The sequence below is a fragment of the Megascapheus bottae genome, chromosome 6, assembly GCF_031878675.1.
Source record: "Megascapheus bottae isolate mThoBot1 chromosome 6, mThoBot2.hap1, whole genome shotgun sequence".
In the NCBI taxonomy this organism is placed as follows: Eukaryota; Metazoa; Chordata; class Mammalia; order Rodentia; family Geomyidae; genus Megascapheus; species Megascapheus bottae.
In genome coordinates, this window is record NC_143514.1 from 62,425,183 (window position 1) to 62,439,299 (window position 14,117).

The following is a 14,117-nucleotide window of genomic DNA, read 5'->3' on the forward strand; positions in this document are numbered from 1 at the left end:
TCTTTTTTTTTTTTCATTTTGAGACATAATTTCACTATGTAGCCCAAGATGGCCTTGAATTGTCAACTCTTCTGCCTCAGTCTCCAGAATTACATGTGTATAACAGCATGTCTGACTACAGACTACTCAACTAACTGTATTACTTCAGTCAATAAGTATTTATTGAGCACCAAATATGTTCTGACATTACTTGTACATCTGGTGGTAGTCCTCATGAAGCTAATTCTCTAGTGAGAGAAAACAGCTAGTATCAAGAGGAAAAAATCCAAAAGAAGGACCGGGAGTTTGGCCTAGTGGTAGAGTGCTTGCCTAGCACGCACGAAGACCCAGGTTCAATTCCTCGGTACCACATACATAGAAAAAAGCCAGAAGTGGTGCTGAGGCTCACGTGGTAGAGCTCTACCCTTGAGAAAGTCCAAGGACAGTGCTCAGGCACCGAGCTCAAGCCCAAGACTGGCAAAAAACAACAACAACAAAAAAAATACATGTGCACTGTTTTAAGAAAAGGGAGGTTTACAAGAAAGGGTAACATTGAGTGATGAGCTACAGACATGACTCAAGTGGTAGAATACTAGCCTAACTAGTAAACTCAGGGATCTAAATTCAAAATCCCAGTACTGAAAAACAATTTTTTTTCGTCACTAGCTAGGCTGTGATGGAAGCCCAATTCTGCTTGACTCCAAAACCCAGGCTACTTGCATCACATTGAGTTGCCTGTCCAAAGCAACACTGACACAAATACCTACCTCTGATTTCTTTGGTAAACTTGACACGCTGGGAGTCAGTTAGAGGTTTGGTCTGTTCATTGATGTTCTGAATGTCTAACACCTCACACATGAACTCGATGATTGGTTGAGCCCGGTAGAAAGCAGTAGCAGATACTATCAAACAAAAAGGAAGAATGGTGAGCTTTAAGAAAAATAGAAGGTAAAATAGAAGGAACAATAAACACCCACCACACACACACACGCACACACGCGCACACACACACACACACACACACACACACACACTCCAGCCAAAAGAGTTAAGGGATTTAAAAAGTTTCATCCTACCATCAATATTGAGCATCATATTCCACATTGCAGGTCTCACAGACTGATGGAAGCCAAACCAAACCTCTCTGCCCCCTCCCAGAGGGTGGTAGTAACCTTCAGGAGGTGAGAAAAAGGAGCGGCCCACTGGAGTATACCTGCAGAAGCAAGTTCGCATGGTTTATACTTAAGATTTGAATAGTCTTTCATTTTCAACTGTGAAACTAGTTTCATTTTTTTTTGTCAGTCCTGGGGCTTGAACTCAGGGCTTGGGCACTGTCCTTGGGCTTTCTCAAGGCTAGAGCTCTACCACTTCGGCCACAGCACCACTTCTGGCTTTTTCTGGGTATAGGTACCAAGGAATTGAACTCAGGGCTTCATGCATGCTAGAGAAGCACTCTACTACTAGGCGACACACTTCTGGTCCTAATTTCAAATTTGAAATATGACATGGGTAGAAGCCTTTCAATGGTCAAAGAGAACTACCAAAAATGTGGGAAAGGGTCCAAATGAAGGTACTAACCTCATAGAGGGAAGATGTCTTGTGATAACATCAAGTGCTTGCACCGAATCATCGGGGACTTCATTCAAGTGCCCCGCTAAAGCTTCTAAAAGCAACTGAAGACTCACGACTGATACCCATTGAACAGACACTTTGAAGGTTTGGTCTTTACCCTCACCTGGGAGAGTCACTTCCATATCAACCTAGGGGAAAAATATATGTACTCATACATGTTTACAAAGGCTATGGGAAAGAGTCTAAGAACATTCAATATGGTATATGCAAAAGTATGTTTATCTTAATATTTTCTGAATTGCAAGACATTGGAACAATGTGTCCATTAATAGGGGAATAAATTTAAGATGGTATACTATGTAATAGTTAAATAATGGATAAACCTTAAAACACTATTTTATTTATTTATTTCTGGCCAGTCCTGGGTCTTGAACTCAGGGCCTGTGCACTTGTCCTTGGGCTTTTCCTCAAGGGTAGTGCTCTCTACCCCTTGAGCCACAGTGCCACTTCCTGCTTTTTCTGTGTATGTTACCAAGTAATGGAACCCAGGTCTTCGTGTATGCTAGGCAAGCACTTTAACACTAGGTCAAAAACTTGATACAGAAACGTTATGTTAAATGAAGTAAACCAGAAGAAAAAACATATATTTCTACCTATATAGTATATCTAGACTAGTTAAATTAATAGAAACAAAAGCATAATAGTGGTTACCATGGAGTAGGGGTAAAGGACTATGGAAAATTATTGTTTTCTTTTTGACATAATAAAAACATTCTAGAGGTGAATGGAAGTGATGACCTCACAACAGTGTGAATGAATTTAATATTGATGAATTATACACTTAAAATACTTATGCATGGTGCTTTCATGCTTGTAATCCAAGAAATGGAGGGTAATACAGGAGGATCAAAAGTTGAAGATCAGTCTAGGAGTTTGGCCTAGTGGTAGAGTGCTTGTCTAGCATGCACAAAGACCCAGGTTCCTTTCCTCGGTACCACACACTTAGGAAAAGCCAGAATTGGTGCTAAGGCTCAAGTGATAGGGCTCTAGCCTTGAGAAAGCCCAAGGACAGTGCTCAGGCCCTGAGTTCAAGTCCCAGGGCTGGCAAAAAAAAAAGCTCAAGATCAGTGGCTGGGAATGTAGTTTAGTAGTAGAGTGCTTGCCTAGCATGCATGAAGACCTGGCATTGATTCTTCTGTACTATATAATTAGAAAAGGCTGGAAGTAGCTCTGTGACTCTAGTAGTAGTGTCAGCCTTGAGCAAAAACAGTTCAGGGACAGTCCCCAAGTCCTAAGTTCAAGCTTAGGACTGGCAAAAACAAAAACAAAAACAAACAAAGAAACAACCCCAAAGTTAAAGATCAGCCTGGGCTAAATATTGAGACCCTGTCACAAGAAATTAAAAACAATAACCAGAGCTGGGTGGTTTCTCACTCCTGTAATCCTAGCTACTCAGGAGGCTGAGATCTGAGGATCAGGTTCAAAGCCATCCGGGGCATTAAAGTCCATGAGACTCTAATCAACAATTAATCACTAGAAAACCGGAAGTGGGGCTGTGGCTCCAGGGGTAGGGCAGTAGCTTTGAGCTAAAGAGCTCAGGGACAGCACCAAGCCCAGAGTTCAAGCCCCATGACCCACAAAAAAAAAACCCAAAAAACAAAAACAAACAATAAAAAAACCCAAGCAAACAAAAAGAAACATAGCCAGAATAGCCAGGTTCAGTGGCTCACACACCTGTAATCCTAGCTCCTAGCTACTCAGGAGGCTGAGATCTGAGGATCTTTTCAAAGCCAGCCCTGGCACTAAATTCCATGAGACTCTTATTTCCAGTTAACCACCAGAAAACCCGGGAAGTTGTGCGGTGGCTCAAGAGGTGGGGCAGTAGACTTGAGCTGAAGAGCCCAGAGTTCAAGTCCCACAACTGATAATAATAAAAAAAAAAAGCCCAAGAACAGTACCTAGTCTCTGAGTTTAAGGCCTCAGGAAGGGCGAAAAAGAAAAAAAAGCCAGGTGCCAGTGGCTCATGCTAATTTTAGTTTTAACTACTTAGAAGGCTTAATCCCAAGTATATGTTCCCAGTTTTTTGTTTTGGTTTTTTTTTTTGCCAGTCCTGGGGCTTGAACTCAGGGCCTGGGTACTGTCTTTGGACGCTTTTTGCTAAAGGCTAGTGCCCTGTCACTTGAGCCACAGCATCATTTCCAGCTTTTTCTGAGTATGTGGACTTGAACCCAGGACTTTGTACATGCTAGGAGAATACTCTACCACTAGGCTACGATCCTAGCTCCTATATTCCCAGTTTTAAGCTAAATGACTTGACTGGTATGATCTATATTTCTTAAAAATTAGTATCAATTAGTTGTATTAAGGAAGTCTCATAAATTCTTTTTTTTCTAGTCCTGGGGCTTGAACTCAGGGCCTGGGCATTGTTCTTGGGCTTTCTCAAGGTGAGAGTTCTACCACTTGAGCCACCCTACCACTTCTGGCTTTTTCTGTACATGTAGTACTGAGGAATCGAACCCAGGGCTTCATGCATGTTAGGCGAGCACTCTACCACTAGGCCAAACTCCCTGCCCTCATCTCCTCTTTAATTATCATTTAACTAAGAGACAATAAATATGGATAGAAGAACAAAGCTATCATCACTATGAAAAACAACTCTGAATGAATTACTGAAGCTTTATGAAAAAGGACATTTTGTCATATATAATCTTTACTGAAAAACCCAAATATTTCTTTGTGTTAACACTTACCCTATCCCGTCCAATTGGCAGTGGATGTGCTGTGTACATGTTTCTTTTGCCATCATATCCAGGCTGCCGATCACCAAATATCTGCATCTTGAAGTGTCGTACCATTGTATCTACTACCTCCCTTAACAGTAATGGAGATAGTGGCCATTAGCTTTGAGAAATGGTGACCAATAAGGAAATTATCACCAAACATTAGTTATAAAAATTCAGTCTGATACTACTAAAAACAGTAAGAGAGCCAGGTGCTAGTGGTTTATACCTGTAATCCTAACTACTCAAGAGGCTGAGATCTGAGGATCTCAGATCAATTCAAAGCCAGTCCGGGCACAGAAAGTCTTTGAGACTCTTTTTTTTTTTTTTTTTTTTTTTGCCAGTCCTGGGCTTGAGCTCAGGGCCTGAGCACTGTCCTTGGACTTTCTCAAGGCTAGAGCTCTACCACTTGAGCTTCAGCACCACTTTTGGCTTTTTTCTATGTATGTGGTAATGAGGAATCGAACCCAGGTCTTCATGCATGCTAGGCAAGCACTCTACCACTAGGCCAAACTCCTGGCCCCTCTTTGAGACTTTTATCTCCAATTTAACACCAGAAAACCAGAAGTGGAGCTCAAGTGGTAGAGAGCTAGCCTTGAGCTGAAGAAGAGTTCAGGGAGAGTGCCCAGGCTCAGCGTTCAAAAAACAGTACGAGTGAAAATTATGATTGAGTAGTTTTTAAAAATTAATAGTATGCTGGGTACGGTGGCTCATGCCTGTAATCCTAGCTACCCAGGAGGCTGAGATCTGCAGTTCAAAGTCAGACTGGGCATTAAAGATCATGAGACTCTTATCTCAAATTAATCAGTAGGAAATTGAACGTGGTGCTGTGGCTTAAGGGGTAGAGTGGTAAGCCTTGAGCTGAAGAGGTCAGGGACAACACCCAGGCTCTGGGGCAGGGCAGTAGCCTGAGCTGAAGAGCTCAGGGACAGCGCCTAGGCATAGAGTTCAAGCCCCATGACCAACAACAACAAAAAAGTAATGGTAGCAGGGCTGGGAGTTTGGCCTAGTGGTAGAGTGCTTGCTTAGCATGCACGAAGACCCGGGTTCAATTCCTCCATACCACACACATGGAAAAAAGCCAGAAATGGTGCTGAGTCTCAAGTGGTTGAGTTCTAATCTTGAGAAAGTCCAAGGACAGTGCTCAGGCCCTGAGCTCAAGCCCATGACTGGCAAAAAAAAAAAAAAGTAATGGTAGAAAAAGTGAACAGATGTCAGGTGTTGGTGGCTCATGCCTTAATCCTAACTATTCAGGAGGCTAAGATCTAAGGATTGTAGTTTGAAGTCAGTTGGTCCAGAAAGTCCATAAGACTCTTATCTCTTTTTTTTCATATATTTTTATTATAATTAATAGAAGGGTACATTATATTCGCCAGATAGAAGGTGCATTAATTCACATACATTGATACCCTTTCTCATGTCTTGGAGACTCTTATCTCTTAATCACAGAAAAAACTAGAAGTGGAGCTTTGGTTCAAGTGGTAGAGGGCTAGTCTTGAGCAAAAGGAGCTTAGGAACAGTGGCAGTTCAAATCCAGAACCAGCAGGGAAAAAAAAAATATGAACACAAGTAGCTACAAGATGATGACAGTAGGAGAACAAAAGGAAAGAGTACAAAATTTATGGCATCTTCTTAACATTGTCTTTCCAAACTCTTCTCCTAAAATAAACACAGCCTTATAAGAATAACCTATTCCAAATATTTATGTTTGATATGAATGTTCAAAATCCTTATTCAGAAATACTGGTTTCAGAAAGAATGGAATTTAGAAGTCTGAGGATTAATAAGATATATGATATTCAAGTAAGTCTACCCCCCCTTTTTTTTCTAATGCTAGTGATTTATTATTCTGAATAAGAGCCTCCAAGTAGTAGAGACAGGGAAATGTAGAAAAAATACTTTTACTATAAAAAGGTTACTGAGGGGCCGGGAGTTTGGCCTAGTGGTAGAGTGCTTGTCTAGCCTGCATGAAGACCCAGGTTCGATTCCTCAGTACCACATACATAGAGAGAAAAAAAAAAAGCCAGAAGTGGTACTGTGGCTCAAGTGGTAGAGCCCTAGCCTTGAGAAAGCCCAAGAACAATGCAAAAATAAATAAATAAAAGGTTACTGAAATAGTTCCTTTTAGAATGAAATTCTTTTAGTCAAACATACCTAACCTTACTTACGTGGCCTTGCATACATATCAGGCTACATTATGTATATACTCTGAAATAAATGCAGTGACAAGGAAACTGGGGGACACAGTGTAAGATACAGATAGGTCTGGGTCTGTGTGTTCTGCTATGGAAAATAGCTTCATATCTGGTAAATTCCTGCTAAAATATCATTAGGACTTCTCTTAATACTAGAAACAAACAGAGCTTTTCTCTGACTTCATTTTTTCCAAGACAATTTTTTGGGGGTGTGGTTCTGGGCCTGGGTGCTGTCCACACTGTCCCTGAGCTCTTCAGCTCAAGGATACGGGCCCTGCCTCTTGAGCCACAGCCTCACTTTCGTTTTTCTAGTTGTCAAGTGGAGATAAGGGTCTCACCGACTTTTTGTGCCCAGGCTGGCTTTGAACTGTGATCCTCAGATCTCAGCCTCTTGAGTAGCTAAGATTATAGGTGTGAGCCACTAGTGCTTGGCTCCAAGGCAATTCTTAAAAAAATAAAAACAAAAACTGTAGGGCTGGAAATGTGACTTAGTAGTAGAATGCTTGCCTAGCATGCATGAACCACATAAATAGAAAAAGCTGTAAGTGGCTTAAGTGATAGAGTGTGAGCCCTGAGCAAAAGAAGCTCAGGAACAATGTTCAAGCCCTGAGTTCAAGCCCCAGGACTGGAAAAAAAGAAAGAAAGAAAAAGAAAGAAGAAAAGAAAAGAAACAAAACGTTATTGTTTGTCTATTTATTTACTTAGCACGGGGGATCAAACCTAGGACACTGAACTTGCCAGGCAAGCGATTTGCCACTTAGTTACATCCCAGCCCCAAAAACTCAGTACCTAGCACCCTTGCTTAGTTTTTGTTGTTGTTGTTGTTGTTTTTCTGCTCAAGGCTGGTGCTCTATTTCTTGAGCCATACCCCCACTCCCAGGTTTTTGCTGGTTAGAGATGAGTCTCTTGACTTTGTCTGCCTTTGTTGCCTTCAAATCTTAATCCTCAGATCTCAGTCTCCTGCATAGCTAGGATTATAGGAATAAACCCCCAAATCCCAATTTTCCAAGATAGTTCATATTCAATATCCAATAACAACATTTAATATCAAAATACAAATTTGATGGTACTATTTCCTATAAACATTACTATCTCCATCTATTTTATAAACTTCTAGTCACTTTGACCAAAGAGAGTGACCTATCCTTCTCATTCAATATATAGTTAACTACTCATTGGTCAATGACATATCAATCAATTGCTTTGATAAACAGGAGAATAACCAAATGAGAAACTTATCACCTTACATTAAAAACAAAATCAATTTGCTGATGAATCCAGAGGACATGATAATACATAAGTAAATTAATGCACTTATATAGAAAGACATTTTCTAATCCTTACCTATTGACTCTACGAGGACGCTTTTCTGGTTTAATATCCACATCGTAGTGATAGACATCTATTTTGGGGATCTGCACCTGGAAATGATTGGCTAATAATCGAATTGGTTTCCCAACAGTTCCAAGGCCAGGACGACGAGGTGGCTGAAAGAGGCTAGCTGGAGGTCCTAAAGAATTTTAAAGACAAAGGTTTAGCTATTTGGTCATGTGGAATGGTCCCTTCGTGACAATAATGATGATAGCTTATTTGCTGAGATCTTATTCACTGACTATACTCAGACATAAATATCTGGGAGTTTTAATTAACTAAAGGTTCTACAAATTTGTAAATATTTCATCACTCCACTATTATTTTGAATATAAGGGACATCAAAATTAGATAGACAATGTGATGAAACCCTCTTAGATATAGGCTGTGTAAAACCTTTGTAATCATTAATAGTGCAACATCTAGGTCTATAAAATTATACATATTTTAAAATAAAACCTGGGCTGGGAGTTTGGCCTAGTAGTAGAGTGCTTGCCTAGCATACACGAAGACCAGGGTTTGATTCCTCGGTACCACATATACATAGAAAAAGCCAGAAATCCAGAAGTGGTGCTATGGCTCAAGTGGTAGAGCTCTAGCCTTGGGAAAGTCCAAGGACAGTGCTTAGGCCCTGAATTCAAGGCCCAGGACTTGCAAAAAAAAAAAAAAAATACCCACATTAAATTCTCTAAAAAAAAATGTAACTTTAACTCATCATTTATCCACTTTATTTTTCCATAGATCATTCTCTTTCCTTTCTTTTCCCTCTCCCATTTTCTCTCTTCCTTTCCCTCAAAATTGAAAAATGTATTAATTTTCAGCAGGAAGGAATGTTGTGGAACACTATTTGAGAGCTACTTGTCTAGAGAAACATATGCTCCCTTTGATGAGACTATCAAGTGGGCACAGGCCTAAAAAATAAATATCTTTCTGCTATGTTGAGCAAAGTAGGTTGCAGTTATAATGGAAAGTTACCAATTCCCTTACTGCCGTGACATTTCATTGAAATAGAAGATAACTCACCAAAAGGAGAAAGCTTTAGGGTTCAAGTAGTAAAACCACTTGCCTAGTAAGCAATGAGAGCCTGAGTTCAAGTGGGGTGGAAGAGGAGAAGGACAGGAGCAGAGGAGCAAGAGAAGAGTAAAAGGAGGAAGAGAAAGAGGGAAGAAGAAAGGGAGGGAGACAGTTGTTGAACAATAAGCTGCCCTGGTCTAACATCACTTAGATTAAACCGAGTAAATATTTTAATGATTTTCTGTCCCAACAGATCACCTTATACAGCTACTAATAAAGTACTAAAAATACTTTTACATATTAAATTCATTGTTCATTTTCCTACTAAATTCCTGTTCTTTAAAACTCAGTTCAGATGTAACTTCCTTAGAAATCCTTTCCTAATTGTCACAGACTGGGAGATTCCGTCTCTGAAGTCTCAAAACTCTGTACAGGATAGCACTTGGCACAAGTATAGGAAACCATTTGTTATGTAGCCTGTCTCATCCAGTAAACTTATAAATTCTCTGAAGAAACGGACTTCCTGATCCCCTCAACATTTAGCTCAACATCCAGCAAGTTACAAGAATTTACTAAGTGTTGAATGGAATACTACCAATAATTGCAAAATGGAAACCTTGTCCTTAATATGCAATTATATTTCAATAAAGCAAAATTATAGCTTATATTAAAAACATTACTGCTTAGATTTGTTATACTTTCTGGTATACAATGGGCTCTACTCTAGGTATGATAACTACAAACAAGATAAGAAGTAAATAATATCAGAGGTGATAGGCATAATCAATTTAATTAAATCATACAGGAAGTCATCTTTTACATTTCCTAAGAAATCATCATATATTTTACATTTTCTAAGCAATAATAATATAAAATTAGAAGAAATTCAGCTTTGACTGGGGATGCTGCCCAAGTGGTAAGAGTACCTACTTAGCAAACACTAGGCCCTGAGCTCAAAGCCCAATACCACCATAAAAAGAAAAGACAACAATAAGCTCAAAAGACAAATTTGAAACAGAAACTTAGATCAAATGACTTGCCTATGAGTTCGATTTCAAACAGTGACTAGAATTAAGGCCTCCCAGTTCAGTGCATCCCTCCCCCCACCCCACACACATTAGTCTTCATAGTCCTATGGTATCTATACTTTCCTGAAGTACTGGATGTCAAAAGGAGGTAAGAAAAAGACTAAAAGAGATTAACAACTAGGGGGTTGGGATGTAACTCTGTGGTAGAATGTGTGCCCAACATGCAGATGAGTCCCTAGGTCTCATTCCTAGCACCTCCCCCCTCAATAAAAGTATATATATATATATATATAATCTGGGGCCAGGAGTGTGGCCTAGTGGTAGAGTACTCATCTAGCATGCATGAAGCCATTGGTTCGATTCATTGGCACCACATACACAGAAAAAGCTAGAAGTGGTACTGTGGCTCAAGTGGTAGAGCTCTAGCCTTGAGAAAGCCCAAGAATAGTACCCAAGCCCTGAGTTCAAGCCCCAGGACTGGCAAAAAAAAAGTTACATAAGACAATATATCTATATTACTATATTAACATAAATATGTAATTATATAATCCAATATGTATCTTATTGTATTATAGATGATATATGTATATCATGAGCCACAGCACTTCCAGCTTTTTCTATGTATATAGTACCGAGGAATCAAACCCGGGTCTTCGTGCAAGCTAGGCAAGCATTCTATCACTAGGCCACATTCCCAGCCACAGAACAACACTTTAGAGGATGTTAGTGATTATTCCAATAAAGAGGGCACAAAACAACAGATCAGTGCCCTGACAAAGAAGCAGGAATACTTCTTTAAGTTCTAAAACAGCCTGGATGCAACATCACACAAGATATACTCCTTTTATTTTCATTTCATGCTCAACAAGTAGCTTCTTGTTACTAGTTGGCTTTCCAAGGTACTATAACACTAAAAGAGGATTTCGCTAGACAGCATGCAGGAAAATATTACACTCAAGAGAGAAGATGCATGACATTTTAGCTTAATTATTAGTGTATTATAGCTGTAGTTAATTTTCCCCAATCTGAAACCTATTAACACTGAACTCAAACCAAAGGAGGATGTGGGAAGAATTCCAGAGCAGGTTTTTTGTTTGTTTGTTTGTTTTACCAGTCCTGGGGCTTGAACTCTGGGCCTGGGCACTATCCTTGAACACTTTTTGCCACTTGATCCACAGCACCGCTTCTGGCTTTTTTTCTGAGTATGTGGTACCAAGGTATCAAACCAGGGCTTTATGCATGCTAGGAGCACACTCTACCACTAAGCTATAGTCCCAGCCCCCAGGGCAGTTTTTAAGATTACCAGGCTAATGCTTTTCATGAAATTCAGCTTGAGCACATAGTTACATAGTATCTTCCCATATCAGCTAATAAAGGCAACAGTTGCTTACATTACAAATTGTTCTTGGAAGGGAGAGAAGAAACATATATTGAGCATCTCTAATGCCCTAGTCTGTAAAATAAGACTTTTTACATACATTATCCAATTTCCTTCTCATAACAATCTTGCAGCACATAATTATTATTACCCTTATTTTGTAGTTGAGGAAATGGAAGTTCAAAGGAATTAAGTAATTTGCCCAGGGTCATACAACTATTAAATGACTAGATTGGATTTGAACAAAGGTCTGTTACATTCTAAAGTCCTGATCATGATCTTTGCCGGGGGACAGATCTGAAGTAATGGCATAGTGAGTTATATCAAATAATATTAATGTGACAGATTTTTTTTTAACAAGCTCTCCCTATATAACACAGACTGGCATAGAATTCCTTCCCCAGCATTCTAAATGCTGGGATTACAAGCGAGACCACACTAAGTTCAAATCAATTTGCTTTTTCAAAGGCATATGTGAAATTTGACTAGGATGGGGCCTTTAAAACACCTTAACTTGAAGGAACAAAATGAAGGTTGGATTTAATCACCCAGTTATGCAAACAAGTTCTAAGAAAACAAACCTGCACAATTTCCAAACTTAAACAGTAAACCTAATTTTCTAAGCATTAATAAAATGAAATAACCATTTCAACTAAGTGCACTATTTAGATAAGGTTTGGATATTAAAATTAATTCCACCACTGTCCCTAAATCCTGCCCTACTTAGTCCAGGCATTAGAAACCTGTTGGGGTGTTCACACAGCGCTGGAGAGGGCCTGGAATGAGTCTTAGTCGGAATAGGTAGAAGGAGATAACCAAGAGGTCATCATATCCACAGTGAATGACACTTTTTCTCACCCTCACAACCCCCCATAGCTCAGTTGGAAGAAAACTCAGGATACTGATGCCTGTACTGAAGAGGGCTTGCTGGTGACTTCCCATTCGCTCAAGGGCTGGCCTGGACCACTCTGGGATTGCTAAGAGTGACAGGCCAAACTACAGGTCCTTGGAGAAAGAGTGAACATTTTACCCCTTAGCCTTTAGGAGTCAGGAGAGATGTTTTAAGAAAGTTCTTCTGAGGGCTGTTGGCCCATCTTGCCAGTACAGTAGAAGATGGGGTGCAGGCCCCAAACCAAGACACCCTGGATACTAAGTGGAGGGAGGGGTTCCTGATTTGGGTCAGACCCCTGCGTTCACCAGGCGCAGACCTTTGAGGCCCAAAGTAGTCTGGCCTCGTCTCGGGGTGGGGGGCACAGATCTCTTCTCTTGAGGTTGAGTCAGGTCTCCCCAAGACTCAAGGGATACAGGTCATCTTCCTGGACCTCCCTTCCTCAGATCTCGAGATCCCGACCAAGACCACAGGCTGGGGCGCGGTCCTATCCACCGCCCCCCCCCAAACCCCACCCCGTCACCCCAAGGCCCTGGTCAGCTCCCCCTGCTTAGGGAAGGAGGGCAAGGGTCCTCTTCCCCGAGGCCTGGTGGCCCGAGCCCCGGTACGAGAGACGGTTTGGGTGACCCGGTAGCGACAGTCCCTCCCGCGGGTCCCCAGGTCAGGATCCAGCCCCGGCTCCGAGCGCACTCCTTCCTCACCGGGTCCCAGAGCCTCCATGGCAGCAGCGGCGGGGGCCGCCTCGCCCCGGTCCCCGGTGCCTCCCGCTCCGGGCCCCGCCGCCGCCGCCGCCGCCGCCGCGTAACGCTTGATCTCCGGAATCTTGGCGCTGGAGGGGCGCCGCGGAGACGCGGGCGCTGGGCAGGGGGCGGCGGCGGCGCCCGGCCCGGGGATGGGGACGGAGACCCGGCTCCCGGGGCTCTTCCGGTCTCAGCGACAACAAAAACAATCCCCACCGCCGCCGCCGCCGCCGCCGCCGCCGTCGCTGCCAGCGGGAGCAGGAGCCGGCGCGCGCCTGCCGCGCGGGGAGGGAGGGGAGGGGGCCCGGCGCGCGCCGCCGCCCGGGGTCTCGGCCGGCGTCGGAGGGGGCGTGCGCGGCCCGGGGCACGCGCGGGGTCCGCCGAGCCCGGCCGGAGGCAGGGGGCGGGGTGCAGCGGCACGGGCGCGCGCCCGGAGGGGCAGTGCCCAGAGGACGCGTCGGGCACGCGCCCGCCGGCCGACACTGCCCGGTGAGCGGAAGGCAGCCATCCCCACTGGCGCTAACGGCTCAGTGGGGCTGCCTCTGGGCAGGCAGGGGCGGCCGGCCACCCTCCGACGATCCGATTCCGGCCTTGTGGATCCACAGCGGCAGCTCTCCACTTCCGTGCGTGCCAGGTGTCCCGAGAGCCCCCCCCCTTCACCCGGGTACCCCTCATCTTTCCACTCCCAGTCTCCTCTTTTTCTTCCTCTTTTCCTGGGACAGAGCACACTGAGGTCACCGACACAGTAATCCTCCTTTATCCCTTCTCCCATCGCCTCACCCTCCCTTCCCACAGTCAGAAGACTCGGGCTTCTCCCTCCTCCTATGTCAAGCACCCCTGGTGAGTAACTCACCAACCTTAGCAGCCTGGTGCCAGGGGAGAAGCACCTCCTGGGGCGGCAGGGGCGGCCTGGCAGGCCCCCTGACCCTTAAGGTTTGCAGTTGAGGTTTGGAGCTGGAAAAGATACCACTACAGATCAAGTTGCAGTTTCTCACCAGCAGAATGAGGAGATCCTGGCACATGGGTTTAAAAAGTGACATCCTAGGGCTACCGCAGCAAAGGACACAGTGTGTGTGTGTGTGTGTGACTTCCACAATAGATTTTATTTATTCATTTTGCCAATCCTGGTGCATGAACTCACTGTCCTTGGACACATTTTTGCTCAAAGCTA

The 14,117-nt window shown here is 43.1% G+C and overlaps 1 protein-coding gene across 1 annotated transcript in view; it reads right to left on the minus strand.

Annotated features, from left to right (window-relative positions):
* Positions 1-13,155, minus strand: part of LOC150062110 (protein argonaute-4) — a 43,978-nt gene extending 30,823 nt beyond the window's left edge. The window contains exons 1-6 of the mRNA XM_090335241.1: positions 12,908-13,155; positions 7,871-8,036; positions 4,302-4,422; positions 1,558-1,739; positions 1,056-1,192; positions 747-881 (exon numbers count right to left, since the gene is read on the minus strand). Coding sequence (XP_090191367.1) covers positions 747-881; positions 1,056-1,192; positions 1,558-1,739; positions 4,302-4,422; positions 7,871-8,036; positions 12,908-12,926 — 760 coding nt within the window. The 5' untranslated portion in view covers positions 12,927-13,155. The remainder of the gene's footprint in view (positions 1-746; positions 882-1,055; positions 1,193-1,557; positions 1,740-4,301; positions 4,423-7,870; positions 8,037-12,907) is intronic.
* Between the last annotated feature and the right edge of the window lie 962 nt (positions 13,156-14,117).